This window comes from Nyctibius grandis, chromosome 1 (genome assembly GCF_013368605.1).
Source record: "Nyctibius grandis isolate bNycGra1 chromosome 1, bNycGra1.pri, whole genome shotgun sequence".
NCBI lineage: Eukaryota > Metazoa > Chordata > Aves > Nyctibiiformes > Nyctibiidae > Nyctibius > Nyctibius grandis.
The window spans coordinates 25,506,213-25,526,727 of record NC_090658.1 but is presented as its reverse complement, the minus strand read 5'-3'; the positions used below and the strand labels follow the sequence as shown (position 1 = coordinate 25,526,727).

Sequence of the window (20,515 nt, the reverse complement as noted above, 5' to 3'; positions counted from 1 at the left end):
ACAGACGATCCAAAACAACGGCAGAAAGCCATCGCTTTGACTGGAGCAGGGCCAGCCCCAGCCATCGGCTGTGAGGTCTGCCAGGTCTACTGTTAAAAGATGCAGGAAATAGTTTCTTCTTTTCAATGAGATATGTAAACAGTTGTCAATGTGGTCACAGCATAAGCATCATCTTGGCTCTACCCCACCTTTCGGTATGCAGCATCAGGAATGCCACGAAAAGGAAAGAGTTTGCTGATCTCATCAGGAAAATAAAATGTTATCGCCACATAGAACTGTCCTGACAAGGAACAAGGTCAACATGTAATATCTGAAGCTTCTATATTCTCTTGGGCATTTGAATCTTTCTAGCTTTTGGACAAAACTAACCTCACATGGCATAAAAATAAGTGTGTCTTTGTTCCTGGTGTGGCAAACAAGGAATTTAATAGCACTGGATAAAGCAACTTGACCAGAAAATTCAAGCGGAATGGAAATACCTCCTCCTTTCGTTTCTCATCAAGGGAACAGCTGCTTTGCTATCGCAGGGGGAGGTGAAGATGGGTTTAAGTTTCAATAAAAGCAGTGCCACCACAGGCTGCACCCTGAGAAGTTAAAAGTGGTGGTGGAAGTAAAGACATACTCCAATGGGAGTCTGTAAATCTGTCTCAGTAATGAAGCAATATCTTCTAGCTGGAGGTTACCTATCTGCAGCTGTGAGGTGACAACGGCCACATAGCCGACTGAGGGATGGCAACTTTCTTAAACCACTACACAAATGTGTTTCTATGTCACAAACCAGAATATATTAGCATATATTCTAGCAGTCCAGAAAAGAAGAAAGGATTTTAAAAAAGGGAGATATAACTGCCAAAGACATGTTGGTGTACATAAGAAATTGTGGAGACTTACCTACTGATAGGCCGTTTCTCGAACAATCCCAAATAATTTTCAGAAACACGTCATTTTCAGAAACATTTAATCTCTTTTAAATGGTCCTTATTGGAGAAACAACCTCTAATTTTGTATTAAAATTCTTAAAGTTCATAGATACCACCTTTAAGTACTAATAGCCATTCATCAGCTCTCCTACCCTGAATTAGAAGTTCTTTATTACCCTTACGCCTTCTAAATCATAATATTATTTACTGTTTCAATGATTCTTTAAATAAACTCAGCATGATGGAGGTTGTTGGTAGATCTCAGGCACGATCAAAAATAAGTTACTAGTGTAAACAAAGCATATTAAAATATATTGCCAAACTGGATGCCCTTCACAGACATTTCTGCAAAACTCATTCAGCAACCACAATATATTCCATCTTATTTATAGCTAGGAGTCTAGTCTATTTCAATAAATCTGCATCAATGTAGACACAAAAAAAAGAACTTCCTTAGTAGCTGAAAGCTTGTTTCAACAGCAGCACAGCACAAAAACTGGAACGAGAAAGAAAGGTGACATAGTACTCATCCGCATCATGGCACAAAGCTGCATTAGCTGGAAACAGCATGGTACTTTCACGCAGCATAAACGCAGCTATCCTCTGCGGCGGAGGCGACTACGGCTGGCTCTGACTTCAAGGCCTCAACAATCACTATCACACGGTGCAAACGCAGGAGATGGTCATATGAGGGCATGACTCAGCGGGAAGCTAACGCAAAAAAACCCAACCCCACACCCTTCTTGACTGAGGGGAAGCTAAGCACCGAACAAACTTCATAGCCAGGGTTCTTTCAATTGTTAACTGTTGGGTTTTGACAACAGACCTGCAGCACATAGGAAATCTTACTATAAGAGAAACTTGGAGACCAGCTGAGAAACATCAAGTCAGCTAGAGTAAAGAAGTGACTGCTGTAAGAAGAAAATAAATAATCCCAAAACTCAGCTCACTGTGGGAAAACAGTGGGAGCTGAGAGTAGTAGCTAGTATGCGGTCTTGCTATACAGATACCAAACCACTCAGCTTATTTGTGCTGAGTGTAACTGCAGTGAATCTGGATTTATGGTCAACACACATCACAAAATGACCCAATCAATAAAGCTAAACCATTCTGAGAAGAAGAAACAAATCTTTTCAACAGACTTATTAAAAGGCAGGTCTTATAGTGATGTCTCTAGCAGAGATGCCTTGCATCTTCCAGCCCTTTTTTTTTTTGGTGCTTACTGCTTTAACAGATGGGTCGAAATCTCCCCAAAATATCCCAGCACCATTTGATCAGGAAGAAGATAATCAGATATTTTCCTTGAGTATTATGTTTCAGAGAGCAAACCCAGTTTTTCATCACATTGCAATGAGTTTTGAGACAAGTGTGTCAAGGTCAAAAAAATTGTTCGAGAGTTAGAAGTGTAAGTTCTCACACCTTTTTGTTTTGAAGAATCTGAAACTGGTAATTGTCCTTTTTTCTAGGGAAGTTTCTTTTGACATCCTGAGGAAAATCAGGCCACAGCTTACCCTAATTATGAACTTCTGAAAAACATGTCATTTGTACCGAAAACTGAAGTTGAAAAGAGAGGTTCAACTCATTATCAAAATGGAGCTTTCAAACAAAAAAAGATCACTGAATTAAACTGATCCTTCTCTGTCATTTCCATCAGCTAGAAAGGCATATAAAAATGAAAACATAAGGCTGCTTGCTGTTTCCTCTACGCTCCTCTGTTGCTCCCTAAGTAGGATGAGAAAGAAATAATCCTGCAGTAAAAGGACAGGCTATGAGAAAAGGAAAACACTAGATTTGAAAGACCATAAGGCAGGAAGAGACAGGTTGTGACCAAGGGGAACAGCAGAAAGGGCTGACTGAGCGACCAGAACAAAAGAGGCTCTGGAGTCTCTTCTGCTCCAGTTCAAGTAGCACAGAAAATATTGCTTTTTTCCCCACTGCTGACATACCTCAATTCCTCACTCTGGACTACTCTAAAAGGGGAAAAGCATGTTTAAATCCCAATTCTCCTTTCACACAATAGAGATGGCATCTGGTCAAAACTATTCTTTACTTTTTCCAAAGAGGCTTTTTTTTTTTGTATTTTTTTTTCTATAACTGTTAAAAGAAATGATACATGAGAAACTCACGTGCTAGAGCACATGGACTCATGCAGAACTTTCTCCCCAGCTATTTAAAAATTACCCTTAACATTTATTTCAAATGTAATCTCCCAAGAAATTCCAAATTACAAACAACGAGCAAACTTTTATTGCACTAAATGAAGGAAAAGAGAGGAATAACAACAATCCAGACATATTCAATATACACTTCATGAAAATTTCAGAGGACATCTAAGTCAAACGCAGAAAAACAGAAACACCTCTGATATTTTCCATCTTTGGAAGACATTTCTGACATTTCCATCTTTTTAAAGATGAAGTCCACTTTACCTTGGGTTTTCCTTTGCTAACTGAGTTTGTTTCAAAGAGTTAAAAGAAATGCACCAACTTTACAAGGGACATCTCAGGGCTCAACACAGCACACGCCTTTTCAAACCTCAGTCACTGATTTAATCCTTGCCTACACTGTTAAGGACAAAAAGTAGTTAATACCCAATCATTATTAAAATTAAGAATTACCGATGAACCACCTTGAATTTGTGACCTGCCGTTCCCAGCTGACAACCCCAGATACTCTAATGGCTCTGTTACAGCAATGTTTTGGTCTCCACACAGAAGATGAACTTAAAGAAGTAGTTTAGGTTTCCTGGCCAAGCCGTACCACTACACAGGTCTGGTGTATCATCCTCCACCCCACGGCTTGACCAGCTCTCAGGGAGCAACACTGCACAGAAACCTCCCAGGACACTTTTCAGCACATTAAAAGGTAGCTCTGCACTTTCAAACCGAAGTGCCAGGGAGGAGAGGAAGGAGGTTGACCCAGCAAGGATCAGTTAGCTGGTCACAAAGATCAGCTGTTTGTAGCATGTACTGTTTAACCAGCATAAAGGGTTTTGGTGTTTTTCCAGAACTGCTCCTGATTAAGATCTGACACAGAAACAGGCTCGAGACATCACTGTATTTTCAGACAAGTGAGAACACTACCAAGAAGGCACACATGCAAAGCTTCTGAGAGACCTTTTTTCCCCACTGATCATACCTATACGTTTCAAAAATAAGCTCTAAGAAACTGATGTCAGTCCACTGGGCTTCAATTATCCGGCTTCCCAATCCTGGAGAAAGTTCAATAAAGTGACAGCAGAGCTGTAAGGTTTTCTTTAACACCAGAAACCCTCCGGGAGAGAGCAGTTGCTCCTTACTCTTCCCTGTCCACCACCCCGTTTCCCAGGCACATACTCCATCTTCACAGGTTCTCAGTGGTACCAACAACTCGGTTCAAATCAACCTATGATTTAAAGTTGTCAGAACCTCGAAGTTGCTCATCACATTACAGCATTCTGCTACAATAAAATAACCCCTAATGAGTAAAGTCAGGTGATCTGGGAAAAAATAATAAAAAAAAATAGCTGCTGTAATGCCCTGAAGGTAATCCAACAGGAAAATTTCTGCATAAGCAACAGAAAAGGATGATGCAACATGAGTGAATTCACGTACACACACTGTTCAGTCGCTCTCTGCTAATCCTGCCATGGATAAATATATCCTTTACGTAAAACAGAAAAATATTTTTAAAGCTATGCAAAAATGCCTAAAAATACATTCTTTTGTCAAAAACACTGAAGGTGAAAATTCACCACATTCATTCCAAACTACAGCTCTAGTTCCAGATACATCAAAAGGTCTTAGCATAGCATAGCTAGATGATAGGCTAAGTCTGGAAAAAAAAGGATACAAAAACAATATGACTTTTTTTGGTATAGAATTATTCTGGGTAGTCAAAGAGAAGAGTTGCAGAAGGACCTGACAATAGATGCAGATGAAATGAAATATCCGTAAACGCAAGGCAATGAACACTGGTGAAGGAAAAAGCACCAGCTGCTGTGCATACACTGACACAGCCTCTACGATTAGCTGCTATTACTCTGGTAAGCAATCCTGAAATCACTGCGGGGAATTCAGGATGTCAGTCAACTCACAAACTAGTCATAGTAGAACCAGAAAAGGCACAGACAAAAGTAATAAGATAATCAGGGAAAGGCCTTTGGGTAAGGAGACACCAAACAGATGAAGACTTGTCGGGCTGGGAGGGGGACAGGGACAGCTAAGGCAGGATATGAGAAAGCTCTGTGAAATCATGGGTCATGGAGAGTGTCACTGAGGAATGATTCATCCACTACCGGCAGGACATGGGAAACAGGGTGCCACCACCAAAGGCATCAGGTGGAGAACTTAACACAGGCAAAAAGGAAGCGGTCCTGGCTGACACCCTCAAGAACAGTTGTGTCATGGGAAATTGTAGAAGTCTGAGTATAAGCAGGTTAAAAATGGTACTAGACAAGTTCATGAAGGCCAGCTCCACCAGCACCTACCAAACGAGTGATTCAGATGCGATGCCTGCTCACAACATGTTACAGCCACCGCATGTTTATGCACAGAGGGATGTCACGCAGGCTGCCTTCCCGTACCTTTGCTGCTACCGCCTGCTGTCAGAGCCAGGGTACTTTGTTAAGAATTGCTACCCTGCATGCAGCTAAAGCCCTTGGAGTCCAGAGGGTACGTGCCGAAACTTGACGTGCCAGTTTAAGAACTACCAGGACTGGAAAGTTAGCCATAGCTCCAGTTAAAACCAAGACACTCCGTTCTCATTTCAGAGGGATTACATCCAGCTCTCAGCCTTCAGAGACATGCCGCTGCATTAGTTTCCATTTGGGGCATACTTCAAATCTTTTTACAGGGTCAGCCAAAACAACTAGAGGTTATTTAAAAAAAAAGATCAAATAGAGAGGCTTGCCCCTGTCTACTAAATCAGTGATTTAGACCCTCTGGAAGAAAACAATAAACCTACACCCAACAATAAACAATTTCTAATATTTTTTCTTAGAATTTTAGTACTACAAGAACTGTTAACATTCAAGTTCAATGCAAGGAAGGTTACATCATCTTTATGCTCGTGCTCAAAAATAGGTTTTGAATACACACATTTAGAAGCAGGAAGTTAATTCAACTTAAGATAAAATCCTCTCTTTTTAAAAGGGAGTATTTTTGGAAATACTCTCTAGTAAAATTGTAAATACATTCAACTTGCAATTATCCCAGAGATCTGAGAGAGTACTAAGGTGACCTGAATAAAGCACAATAGATATTACGATCTCTTACATAAGTTAGGGTGTAAGTATGTTCGCCTTCGGAAAAACTTGAAGGCAGATTTCTATAAAAAGCAGGGACAGATTTAAACATGGCTGTGGAAAGGAGCTCCAGTGAGCAGCCTGTACTCCGCATCACACAACACTGACATAGCAGTGATGCTGGAGAAGGTCATTCCCAGTTAACTGCCACCCAGCGGGTCCATACAAGGATATCTGAAAGCTTACTGTAAAAGTCTAAAAGCTCCTCAGATCAGCAAAAGGGAATTAAGACAAAATGATGCAATTTTGGGATAAAATGTGATCAACTTATTTGGTATAGGAAAAGTATTGAAATATTTCTGGAGATTTCAGACTTGCAATTAACTGCAAATCAAAAGCAAAACGCAACTTCTCTCTTCATTAGTTTAGGTCCCAAGACAAAGAACTGCTGAGGAGAAAAATTTTAATAGTACCCCACCCTAGGTGTCAATGAGATTTGCTACTATTTCCAGAGTGTTGCTCTGCTCAACTATTAAGAGTATGCTTTGAGTGAAAAAGTTGACATTTCTTTTTCAGAAAGTTAAATACAACATATAATAATCTCTCAGGAAACCTGTTATTAAATAACACAGTGATTATTAATTTGTTGTCATTATTAAAAAAAAATCCAGTTTGGTTTACCAGCACCTTAACGTTAAAGTGGAAAAGATGACTTAGCCATCAAATATATTCCCCATAACTATATTCAGACACAGGACATTAGGCAAAAACTTAAATGTGCTAAGATATGGAACGGTTACTGAACTTTTCAAAAGAAAACTGTGTTGTGTTTAGATAATACGACTTTCACATCCATGTGAGACCCACATAAAAAAGACATTGCTCCTGATTTCCCATATCCTGAAACATAATGTTACTAATTTGTGAATACTTGTTTTTTTATATTTTAGTTCAATGTAAAAGTAGAAGGTTTATTTCCTACCTGTAATGCACATGTGTAACTGTTGGTTGTCGGTAGCCAAGAATCCAAGTTTGGATGTCTATAGGTTCACCTTTGGGGTACGCAATGGTTGTATCTATCACCCACTGGAGGCTTTTTGATTTGCTCTCTAGGAACAAAAAGAAATGTGGTGTTAAAAGTAATCAGAACGTGCATGTCACATATTTGATAGTTATTCCATTTTTATATTACTTCATGAGGTATGAGGCACAAATAAAATAAGACAGATAAAAATCAAATCCAGATTTCGTTACAAAGCACAGAAATACTTAGAAACTTCACCTAGACCAAGATTTTACTTTCACGGTTATTTCTGCTGTTCTTACATAATGTAGTACACAGAACAGGACAAAGTTCACTCACTGGGTATGAGTATAGTCACATAACACATTGGCCCAAATGTTACGTACCTCCTCCCACTCACCAAAAGGATAACTTCAAAACTCAAAATCCAACTTCCTTGATCTGGACTTTAAAAACATTTACAACTGGGCCTTCGTAAGAGCTCGCAGTTGCAGCTCACTGATGAAGCAACAGCCATGCAGATCCCTCAAAGGTTCTTAAAAATCAGAGTTATGGGATAAAAAGGAAATAAATCACTTTGACCATCTTCTATTCATTGCTTTCTTGTCTTTAATACACAGTTTTCACAATGGAGAGGAGTTTACATCCACAAGGTCGCAGAAAGACTGATACCAGTACATGTTCATATGCTGCTCAGCATATTTAGAAACTGAAAAAAGGATCAAAGGAGGTGAAAATCTTTGCTATGAAGATTATTCAGGAAAGTCCAATTTAAATCTGAACATAGGTTACTACCAGCAATAGTCAAGGTCAGATATTAACCTAGCAAGGACCTCTTCTCTGGCATGTCTTCAATTAACAGGTTTGCAAAGAGGGAGAGGAGCAGATCTGGAAAGCAAATCAGGAAGGAGGGGCACATTGCCAAGATGGCACTTTGAGTTTAGCTTGTCAATTTTATACCTGTTCTGTGGGAACTGGGACTGCCTTGTATCTGAGGTCACGTTATGTTCGGGCTAGTATAGTAATATGCTTACTTAATGCTTAACACACTAGTATAGTAATATGCTTACATCATACCCAACAATATCTTAAAGCATTTAAAAAGCTGACTATTAAAAACAGCCACCTGTTGGCAAAAGCATGTAAGAGGTGTTAGGTCTTAGTACAAAGCACAAGACTCTTCAAGCCTGCAGCTGAGATAGCTATGAAAGAAATATGATAGAGGTTGACAAAAACACTGTCGGCATGAAGAACGTGCAGAGGGATAGACTATTCACCATCTTTCTCAATACAAGAATAGATGTATTCAAAATGAAGCCAAAGAGGAAAAGTGTTCAAAGCAAGCAGAGAGAAATGATTCTTTGTGCAGAGGGGAATAAAACTGTAGGGAACCCCATGCCAAAGGATGTCAAGGATGCTGAGAGTTGGGTTCAAGAGGAAACTGGACAAGTACACCGAAGAAATCCATTGGAGGGTTAACTAAACAGGCAGAAACCTCCATCTGGCTTGGGAAACCTACCACACTGGAAACAGTCAGAAGCTAGGAGAGTATGCAGGAGAAGTACGATGCATGTTTGCTGTGTTCACACTCTTCCTCTGATATCCACTTCGAGTCATGGACAACATGTTGGGCTAGACATGTTTGGTCTTGCCCAGAATTGCCACTCAAATTTTACAGAAGAGGTACCACACACATGAAGAAACCTGCAACAGGCAGTCTGAGGCATACTCTGAAAGTCACAGTTATTAATACCAACTAGAACATATGTGCAAGGACTGACTCACAAGGTTCTACCTGTATTTAATTTAATTTAATTTGCATTTAATTTAATTAAGTGCGAGAAGACAATTACAGCAACGCTATCACATATATCTATCAATTATTTTAATAAGCAGCTAGTGTTTTCATGGTGTCTACTCAACAATGGAGTTGTACTGCTTCATTACAAAAGCACATACGCTACCTGAATAAGGCTCGACAGTATTTCCTAAAATTTACCTTATGAATTATTAGTAGCGTGCAAAGTGCTATTCCAAAATTTGACCAAGTGCAAGCTACACAGGTCAAGCTGAAACATCCAGTGTCACCTTCTGGAAATACAGTATTTTAAAACCCTGACAGACACGTGAAATGAGAACACGAGGTCCCGTCAGAGGCTCCAGGCTTGCCAGCATCATGACAGAGTGCTCGTCAAGTCTCTCTTAAGAAAAGCACTAACTACAGAGTCCTTCATTTTAAAAGTAGCAATGTATTAGAGAAAAGCCAATATGATATTAATAGTAAATCCACAGAAGTATTCATTTAGAAATGGATTTCGGAACAAAGCCATTCAATTTATTATTTTCCCAGATGTAAAGTAAGAATGGATAAAGACAAGTAAATCTGCTAAGTGAGTAAGCAACAAAGGTCATTAATTGCAATTAAAAAGTGCCAGATGAATATGGGCACATTATCTTATTATTTACAGTAAAATGTTTTAAAATCATTTATTAAATATTTAGCTAGTCTTTCAAACTGTTCTTTCAGTGGGTAGTGGTTCAGACTTCTTTACGTGAATACTCCTGTGGTCCTCTTCTGTGCTGATTTCCTGCCTTCTGCTTTTGTGGAGCAGAGCCACTGCATGCATTCCTCAGAACAGCCCCAGACTCACCTCCAGCCCCTTCCAGGGCAGAGTGGGGAGAAAAACCTGCCTCTGACAGGCCACCAGGAATCCCAGGTTAGAGAAAAAAAAAAATTCTGAGAGTAACGACAGCCTCCATAGACCCTCCTTTAGAGCAAGCAGGTCTTAGCACAGCTACCTCCACGTGCAATTACCAAGATGTGCTATCAAATCACAGTCGCAGGCATATTTCTGCATGCTCTGGTTTAAAATAAGCTTTACATAATTATTCAAGATCTCACACTGCCAAAAAAACCTAAGCCACCAAGGATTTAAGAAAATTAATTTTGAAATAAACCTTGCTGTCCTTTTTGGGGGATTACATTGTATTGTGCTCTGCTCATGAGCATATTTATTTTAAAGCCACAAAGCTCCAACAGATCCTGAAACTGAAAAAGAAACAGACAACTGCACACAACACAAAGGGGTGGTAGGACCTCATATGCCTAAGGATGCTGCTTTCAGGCCTAAGCAGACCAGTGAACAAGAATATACGATTTTTTAAAGGAAGCACGCTAACAGGAACTCGGAACAGAAAGATTGCTGCATTAGTTATAATATGGTGTGAATCTCAGGTCTGGCATCTGTAGCTGAAAAAAAGGGAGTCGAGCATACCTGTTCAAGAACTCCTCTTGCCAAGTTTGGCTTGGCCAACACAGCCACAGATGTTTCTGACAGCCAAACCCTTTTGAACTTTCTGCCTACCATTGAGAGACACCCTCATCCTTCATTTGAGTACCTGCTGAAAGATTGAGCAGCCTGGCTGCCAGAGATTTCAGCAGAAGACACTGCTGCAGAGGCCAAATTTAAGTTAATCTCTCCGAGGACTAGTTTTTCTTCTGTGGTGTCAGTCTGCTTGCCACTTCCAGCACAGCTGGAGGATTTTGATTTCTCAAATTGCCTCAAAATGTTAGCAGTCTGTTCTTTTTACATAGTACATAAATGTTCAAAACAGGCCTGCAGGCATCTGTCCTACACAGTTGCATCCAAACCACACAGTAATAACACACCTTAGTATGAATGGTACATACTTGCCTTACGAGTGCTAAGACAAGACTGAATAATCACATGTAACAGTAGCTTTCTGGACTCGACAAAAGATCAAAATAAAAAAAACAGTCTCCTAACTTGTTGTTTGGTTTTTGGGTTGTTTGGGTTTTCGGTTGTTTGGGTTTTGTTTTCTTTTTTTAAATAACCAGCAGAGACAAATCTTCATAACTATTTTCTTCCTTATTTTTGTTCTAGCTGTGGATTCAGTGATAGTAAGTTGCTTCATATTTAGTTGTGAAGCAACTTACCATCAGCGTCTTCAAGGGATTCAGTGCTCTGCATCTTCTATGGTCCCCTCACAGCACATACTTGACTGTCTACAATCACAAATTTAGTGGGGTTCAGAGCTTCTCTTTATCCCCTCTATGTCCTCCCTGGGGTTACTTCTCAACCAATGCTAAAATCCAGATTTGACTATGCACAGCACTTTTCAAACCCACCAGCAGACTGTCAGTGTTTACCACTGAGGAAAAGAGCAAGTTATAAAGTCAGGTTTCAGCAGGAAACCTCGCCTCCAGCCAAGCTCTGGATAGTGCGATACCGACGGATTGCATCCGGAGTGGAAAAGAATGCACCAGCCAGGCGTGAACCTGAGGACCACAGCTTCAACTTGAAAAAGCAAGCATTTACTAGCATTCACTAGTATTCAGCTGTGGTTTCCTGAACACTTACATCACTCTAAATGCAGCCAAAAGAGGCTGTTGCCTCCCTCTGCATAGCAATAAGTTCTTGCATCTTGTCCCTTGTTCTCTACCTGTCCTTGTGTGACCAACTGGACCACTGCCCTTAGCATTAACTTTTTTCCCCCAAAGATTAGCTCTCAGACTGAACATCTTACTCATCATCCCAAGATCTCTCTGTAACAAGTCACCTGGAATAAAACAAGAAGCCCCTTTTCCAGGCTAAAAAAAAGCCTTCCCACATGCTATTCAAGTCACACTCCTCATGTAACAGTGAATCCAAAAGTTTGGTGTCAAGCTCTGCAGAAGGAAAAATCAAATTTCTCTGAGAAAAAAGCATCAGAACTCAATGTACTGTGCTGCATTTGAAAACAGGTAAGATTTCAACATGGCTCTAACCAAGCTCATAGCAACCTCTTAACAGACAAAAAATTGCTGCATGGTAAAATAAAGCAGAATTTAAAAAAAACATACCAGAACAACGTTGATCAAAAAAAAGCTCTGGAATGCATATCTTTGGTGAACAATTGCTCCAAACTCCTTTGAACTGCCAGCTGTTTGGCATTTAGAATATTTTGCTAGTTCTAAAACCCACAAAACGATCAATTCTTATTAACTGAAGAAACATTGTACTTGCAACGATGTCAGAGACCAAGTGTTTGGTTAAAAAAATTAAAAAACCAAACAAAACCAAACCATAAAATAACACCCCCACACACACACATCGGTCCCTACAGGGTTAAGGTGATGATGGCTATGAATCAAGTATTTTTATGCTGCCCATATTTCTATTCTGCACTAAAACCTTCTCCTGGAACGCAGGTGCTGGCAGCAGCACTCTGTTTGGGGGGGCATAGCACATCTGCCCAGAGGGATGCTTTCATCAGACACCAGAATTAACTTACATCATCTTTGCAGGGACAGACACCACTTAACTACATTGCCTGCCCTTTCTAGCTTCAAAAGCACTCAAGCCATCAAGTGATAGTACTACCTTTCCTACATGCTCTTCCATCCTTCTATTTATTTAGGAGTAAAACTGTACAATTTTGTTAAAATTAAACAAGCGTTTCAAAAGGCAGCAAAAGCAACAATTGTTTTAGTGATTTAATTTAGTATTTACCAGCAATAAGTCAAATTTTACCCCAATGAAGGTTAATACTTAGGACTTCACATATGAAAGAAGGCTTGGAAAACTGTTAGGAGGAGAAAATTAAGAAAATAGAGGCTGCTTGCCTTGGAAGAGCAACCGATAAAGAACTGATCAGTTTAAGCACAAGAATAATCAAATAGTATTGATCGTCTAGCTCAGGAACATTTGTTCTACCTGTCACTTTAGAGGGAGAATCTGGTAATAAACTGTGGGAAATTCATAACTAGTACAAAAATAAACTGAAAAGTGGACTAGATATTAAGAATACTCATATCTTAATTAAGGCTAATGAAATTTTGAGGAGGCTACTGAACCTCGCACAAATCCACCTGTACCAAAGGGATGAGAGAAACCAGATTAGAGACCTCATAGAAGAAGGACAGATGATGTAGCAGTTAGCTGTTGCACAATACTTGAACTACGATTTGAAGGCTGTATCTCCAGTGACATTTGATGTACAAAAGCAAGCTAGTGGACTGGGAAGCTGTGGGGGTGACATGATGACACAACTGTATGCAACTTGGTTTGTACCAAATTAGGGTGCAGCGTAGCAGTACATTAAGAATGAACCTTCTTTTATTATAGTTTCTCTTGCTGTCTTTTCTTCTTTCACCCAGCATTATACATCATTCCAGTTGAGAAAGCAGAATGGTATAAAATCTACAATGGTATAAAAGCTACAAGAATAATATTAAATTAATTAACTACTAATAAAATGACAGTGCTCAAGAACACTGCAACTGTGTATCATGACTCATCATAACATAGCTACCCAGGGAACTCAACAGGAAGGGAACATAACAGCGTTTGACACGGTCTCCCACAGCATCCTCCCAGCTAAACTGGGGAAGTGTGGTCTGGATGATCGGGCAGTGAGGTGGATTGTGAACTGGCTGAAGGAAAGAAGCCAGAGAGTGGTGGTCAATGGGACAGAGTCCAGTTGGAGGCCTGTGTCTAGCGGAGTCCCTCAAGGGTTGGTACTGGGACCAGTTCTATTCAATATATTCATTAATGACTTGGATGAGGGACTAGAGTGCACTGTCAGCAAGTTTGCTGAGGACTCCAAACTGGGAGGAGTGGCTGACGCGCCGGAAGGCTGCGCAGCCATTCAGAGAGACCTGGACAGGCTGGAGAGTTGGGCGGGGAGAAACTTAATGAAATATAACAAGGGCAAGTGTAGAGTCCTGCATCTGGGCAAGAACAACCCCATGTACCAGTACAAGTTGGGGGCAGACCTGTTGGAGAGCAGCGTAGGGGAAAGGGACCTGGGGGTCCTAGTGGACAACAGGATGACCATGAGCCAGCAGTGTGCCCTTGTGGCCAAGAAGGCCAATGGCATCCTGGGGTGTATTAGAAGGGGTGTGGTCAGCAGGTCAAGAGAGGTTCTCCTCCCCCTCTACTCTGCCCTGGTGAGGCCGCATCTGGAATATTGTGTCCAGTTCTGGGCCCCTCAGTTCAAGAAGGACAGGGAACTGCTAGAGAGAGTCCAGTGCAGAGCCACAAAGATGATTAAGGAGGTGGAACATCTCCCTTATGAGGAGAGGCTGAGGGAGCTGGGTCTCTTTAGCTTAGAGAAGAGGAGACTGAGGGGTGACCTCATTAATGTTTTTAAATATGTAAAGCGCAAGTGTCATGAGGATGGAGCCAGGCTCTTCTCAGTGACATCCCTTGACAGGACAAGGGGCAATGGGTGCCAGCTGGAACACAGGAGGTTCCGCATAAATATGAGGAAAAACTTCTTTACGGTGAGGGTGACCGAACACTGGAACAGGCTGCCCAGAGAGGTTGTGGAGTCTCCTTCTCTGGAGACATTCAAAACCCGCCTGGACGCGTTCCTGTGTGATATGGTCTAGGCAATCCTGCCCCGGCAGGGGGATTGGACTAGATGATCTTTCGAGGTCCCTTCCAATCGCTAACATTCTGTGATTCTGTGATAAGAGGAGGAGTTACTCTTAATCTATAAACCAATTTAACTAAAATCAGGTGGGGAGGGACGTGAACCCCGATCATTATCAGTAAAGCTTGGTGGTAACAAAAAGATTGAGAGAATGATAAATAACAGAGAAGAAAGCTTATTATAGTAAGCTAAATAATTTGGTAACCCAGGACACCAGGAACATTGTTAAATAAGACAGTATAGAGCACAAGAAGAAGTGGTGCAGAGGAAAAATGTTTTCAGCCAACCATGAAGTTCAAGTGCAATGCTACTGACAAAAAAGCCACTTCCCAAAGGAGTACAGTAATAATGTACAAAAAGTTTATATGCAATCCCTATGCAAAACACTGGTGAAACCCTTCCTGTATATACTACATCTAGTTCTAGCACCCACAACTCAACGATGGTAACCCAAAGAGGATACAGGCAAGTTTGATTTCACTGAGCTGGGTTTTTTCTTGTGGTTAAATAAATTAAAAGATAAAAGAGAGAAAAAGTAAAGGTGATCACTAACTTGTTAGGCTTCTAACCTTATAATATAACCTTATCAATTTATACAATTGTATTTCATTCAACTAAACAAACATTCTTCAAAAATTTTCTGAAATGGTAAGAGTACAGTAAAAGCATTTGGAAGGCAGAAGATTAGAGGAAGAATCTTTTATATAAGATATAGATCAAAATTAACCTTTCATACATCTCTGAAAGGGAAGTTTCACCATGCTAGAAACATTTTCATGAGCTTAAGAGAGGACTTAAAATACCTCAGCTTCATATATATCAAATATTACTCTTTCCTAGCATATAAAATTTACTTTCACTTCCTTTTACATCCCTTTTATTATGTTTTCATGTCCATTACTCTGAAAGAACAATAGCTAAAACGACATATTTCTTTCCTGTTTGTCTTTTGAGTAGGAATGACAGATGTGATTCCATTGTATTCCTGAGAGAATTCCTTTATTTTAGTACCCAGTTAAGTCAACTACTATCAAATGCTCATTTCTCTAGTTTGAACCATGTTGCTCAAAAAAAAAAAAAAAAAAAAAGCTACGTTTGATACTCAGAGCTAAGTTGATAGCAATCAGAGTATGAAAATATAAAATTGGTATTTGACAAGTGCTTTTGGTCCCCTTCCAGAACTAGAAGGCCTGTAATGCCTGGCTGCCCGGGGCTTGGATGGATGGACCCTTCAATGGGTTAAAAACTGGCTGGATGGCCAAGCCCAGAGAGTGGTGGTGAATGCGGCAAAGTCCAACTGGCGGCCAGTCACTAGCGGTGTCCCCCAGGGCTCAGTTCTGGGGCCGGTGCTGTTCAATATCTTTATTGATGATCTAGACGTAGGGATTGAGTGCACCCTCAGCAAATTTGCAGATGACACCAAGCTGGGTGGGAGTGTCCATCTGCTGGAGGGTAGGAAGGCCCTACAGAGGGATCTGGACAGGTTAGATAGATGGGCCGAGACCAACGGCATGAGGTTCAACAAGAACAAGTGCCAGGTCTTACACTTTGGCCACAACAACCCCATGCAGCGCTACAGGCTGGGGGAAGAGTGGTTAGAAAGCGGCCCGGCAGAAAGAGACCTGGGGGTGCTGATCAACAGCTGGCTAAACATGAGCCAGCAGTGTGCCCAGGTGGCCAAGAAGGCCAATGGCATCCTGGCCTCTATTAGGAATAGTGTAGCCAGCCGGTCTAGGGAAGTGATCGTCCCTCTGTACTCGGCACTGGTGAGGCTGCATCTTGAGTACTGTGTTCAGTTCTGGGCCCCGCACTTCAAGAAAGATGTTGAGGTGTTGGAGCGAGTCCAGAGGAGGGCGACCAAGCTGGTGAAGGGTCTGGAGGGTCTGACCTATGAGGAACGGCTGAGGGAGCTGGGGTTGTTTAGCCTGGAGAGGAGGAGACTCAGAGGTGACTTTATTGCAGTCTACAAGTATCTGAAGGGAGGTTGTAGTGGAGTGGGAGTCGGCCTCTTCTCCCAGGCAACTAGCGATAGGACAAGAGGACATAGCCTCAAGCTTCACCAAGGGAGGTTCAGGTTGGACATTAGGAAGAATTTCTTTACAGAAAGGGTCATTAGACATTGGAATGGGCTGCCCAGGGAGGTGGTGGAGTCACCATCTCTGTATGTGTTTAAGAAAAGACTGGACATGGCACTTAGTGCCATGGTCTAGTTGACGTGATGGTGTCAGGGCAATGGTTGGACTCGATGATCCCCGAGGTCTCTTCCAACCTGGTTGATTCTGTGATTCATTTGGGGAACTTACTTTTCATACCTTTTTGCCTTTGAGACAGGAAGAAATAGAACAGGAACAGGCCAAACTTTTCTCCTTAAAAAAAAGTTACTTTTAACAAGGACTGGGGCGTTCTGTTTCTCTCTTTTAAACCTAAAATCTTCTAAGACAACAAGGGCTTTCTTCATCCTTTCTTTTCTTAATGTAGCTTGAAAGGAAATATTCTGATGCATTCTACAGCTTGATTTTCAGTTAACTTAAATCTTCCCTCCACTCCTGTAAGAACATCATCTCCATTCATTTCCTATGGTGACAAGATTAACTTCAAAGCTAAAAATCTGGAAGCAATTTCTGTATGAGGCTTCCTGCTAACCCTGAAATTTGAACTTCAGCACAGAAAAAAAAAGTCATCTGCATATGTGGCTTCATTAGTATGGATCTTTGGTTCAAATTACTAAACGATTATAATAATTTGGCTATGGAAATACCAGCACCACCCATCAATAAGAAACCATCACAACCCCCCAACCCATTGTTTCTATAATAAGTAACATAAATCCACAACTAGGTTAAGTAAGATCTAACCCTGCTCTCTCAATGTGCCAAGAAGTTAATTTTTAAAACTGAGAGACTAAAAGCACCAATTCCCATAACTACAGGCATTATTCTTGTCCCAACTATACTCTCCCCTACAGCCCAGGCACCCCAGAACAATAACGCTGCAGGAATATTCTTATTCTCTCATAACTTTTCTAACAGAAGACAGCCAAAACAATCCTTCAAATCTAGTCATCGGTGATAGTTAACTCCAGCAACAAAGGAGACAGTCATCATAAAAATCTGTAGAGAACAGAAGAATTTGAACTCAATAGAAAATAGTTCAAGAAGAGGAATGAAGTATACAGTACTGGAGGCAAAGAAACTTCTAAAGGTAGGAATAAAAATTTGAACATAGTTTGCTTATTTCAGAAATAGTTTTACTATAGTTCCATACTACCATAAACCAGTGCAAACCATCAATCTTGCTGAAAGGAGCAGCCCACCTTCTTGCCCACTCAGGGTGCTCATTCCAGTATCTGCTTTACCCATCACATGTACCAAGACATTCATGCAGCCACACTGCAGACTACATAAAATTAAAAATAAGGTTTTCTTTTTTTGTATGTCTCAATATAAAAAATAAACTTAGTGGAACTAAAAGCAAATACGAAAACATTTATATAAATATGACGGTGCATTATGGATGTATTTGACATTTAAAGAGACCAATTCAACACAAAATGTTCTGCTTAACTCAAATCTTGGACATTCAATTTCTTTTTTATCCACAAGAGTGAAGTGGTCTTTACCTTTTATCACAGCGTCTCTACCTGCTGGAGTTCCATTTTCTTGCGGCGCTACAAGCGTTTTCAGAATTACTTGTGTTGCCCCAAGTCTCGGCAGGGTGACATGTTTAAGAAATGGCAAATTGTTTTTCTTGGCAAATGCCTGGCTTGTTTCTCTCCTTTTCCTAAGAAAGCCACCCTCTGGAAATAAAACAATCCATTTCCGATTGCGGCTCCTGTAATATTTTTCTAGATGCTCCTTGAGTAACACAAGCTGCTGGTCACGGTGTGCTCTTCCCTATAAGGATAAAACGTTACCTAAATAAAATTAATGCTTAAAAGAGATAACATCAGACAGATAATTATTACATTTCTAAGATATCTCTCTTTTCAGAGATACAAATAAGCCTCTAAGACAACACAAAACAACGTTCTCCTTAGAGTACCAACTGGTGGCCGAATTAATGCCACTTTACTGAAAGGCTGAAAAAAAGCTCCTGAAACTGAGGATGAAGCTCCCGATTTCATGACTTCTCTGCAAGAGTGATGTCCAGACTGTAAGTGGGAACTTCACATAACAGGAGGATGTATTTACAGAATTCCCTATTTGTTACTGGGTCACAAGTTGAATTTGCTAAACTGAATTCTGCAACAGTCTAGGGGTCAAGCTACGATTCTGAGGTCTATGCATCATCAGTAATTTCTGCAAGCCAAACAGTATCTTTGCTTACACTATCTTAAACGCACCTCTCCTGCCACCCCCATCCCATATTAGAACTGCAGAGGTACCACAGACAGACCTCAAGACCACGCTGAGTTGGGTTACCACAGCAGAACCACAGATTTCACCCAAATCTGCGCTGCTGGAATGACTCATTCCCTTCTCCTCTGATGTATTAGCACAACTTCTTCACTTAAGACCATCAGATATGGCCTTAATTACTCCAGCAATACCTTTGATATCTTCAACAACAATCTTTTCTCTTCCCATCTCTGCACACAGCAAGAGCAAGCCACTCAAATTTTCACAGAAATTAATTTACATCAATTAGCATTTTTGAGTGCTCCGAAGTGACTTTGCCAAATCACTCAAAAGACACAGGAGTCCAAAATTTAAGCTCTCCTCAGCAGAGGTGATTTTAATTCTCTGAAACATCAACAAAACTGCCACAAACGTTCCACTGTTTGGTGGTTGGTTGTTTTTTTTGGCAGGGGGAGGAAGAGGAAAAGAATGGGGTTGTGTGGAAGACAACAAGAACAATATTTTATTGAAGATGTTTTGTGAAAGTGTTTCTCCTAGATTTTCAAGTCTCACTATTGCAATTACTTCCAACTTACCTCATGAAAGGGAAGGAAAAAGCTCTACCTGCTCATTTTAATGCAATTAAAGAGTAATAAAAAAGTTCCTCAGTTGAACCAGTCCTTTCTCACCAGACCACAGGACTCCAGGATAGCACAGTAGTTACGAAAAGAGCAGTCAACAATAAACTTTTCACATGTTAGAACTCTCCAAAACCAAAACAAACCTAATGAATATGACTGGTGGGTACACCGCAGTTTAGCAAATACCATGAGGTTTAAGATGCTGTTGCAATACAGAAAAATCTACTTGACTAATGGGAAAGAGAAGTGTGTTTAAAAGCAACCGTGACTAGCAGAATAGTGAAGAGTCCTGGAAGATAAAACACAGTTAACATATTGTCCAGAAAGAGGAGAAAGTAAGTCATACAGAAGCAAATGCAGCTCCTTAATACAAACAATTCTTGAAGACCATGGCTAGCTGATCACCACCACAGGAAGCAGGCTCAGCCTTCTTTCCTTTAGAGGAAAGGAAACAGGTAGCAGCAGGCTACTGACAAATTCTTTAGGGTGCCATGCACTTTGCATCACTGATATGGCAAGTTACTGACAGTCTCGATTTCCAGAAAACTCTTCAATGGGAGAAGAGAAAACACTGGTCAACTTTTAGTAAACCTCAGAAGCACTCCTAAAACTGCCATTGGTGCTGCTCATGAAAATGAAGCTGATGGACTTTTTTAACAAATAGGATGTATTGTACCACGATCAAATGACATTATTTTACAGGGGAAAAAATGAAGTATTTGCTCATCCAAATGTTACTAGGGCCTCTCTATAGTTAGGCAAAGGATCATTACTCACTCACCTTAAGTGTTTTTGCAACACCCAAAGGCTAACATACAGCCAAGAAACATTTTATTTTCAATTGGTTTGTATTTAGATTCATGATGACATCATTTTGTTTGGGACATTGCATATCTCAGCCACTTTACAAAGATGAGGAAAAGCCTTAG

At 40.6% G+C, this 20,515-nt stretch overlaps 1 protein-coding gene across 4 annotated transcripts in view; it reads right to left on the bottom strand.

The window, feature by feature from the left end:
• Positions 1 to 20,515, bottom strand: part of LPGAT1 (lysophosphatidylglycerol acyltransferase 1) — a 68,759-nt gene that overhangs the window by 11,711 nt on the left and 36,533 nt on the right. For all 4 annotated transcript variants that reach the window (XM_068401353.1, XM_068401369.1, XM_068401361.1 and 1 more), the window contains 2 exons: positions 18,228 to 18,501; positions 7,127 to 7,253 (listed from right to left, as the gene is read on the bottom strand). In XM_068401353.1, the coding sequence (XP_068257454.1) occupies positions 7,127 to 7,253; positions 18,228 to 18,501 (401 nt within the window). The remainder of the gene's footprint in view (positions 1 to 7,126; positions 7,254 to 18,227; positions 18,502 to 20,515) is intronic.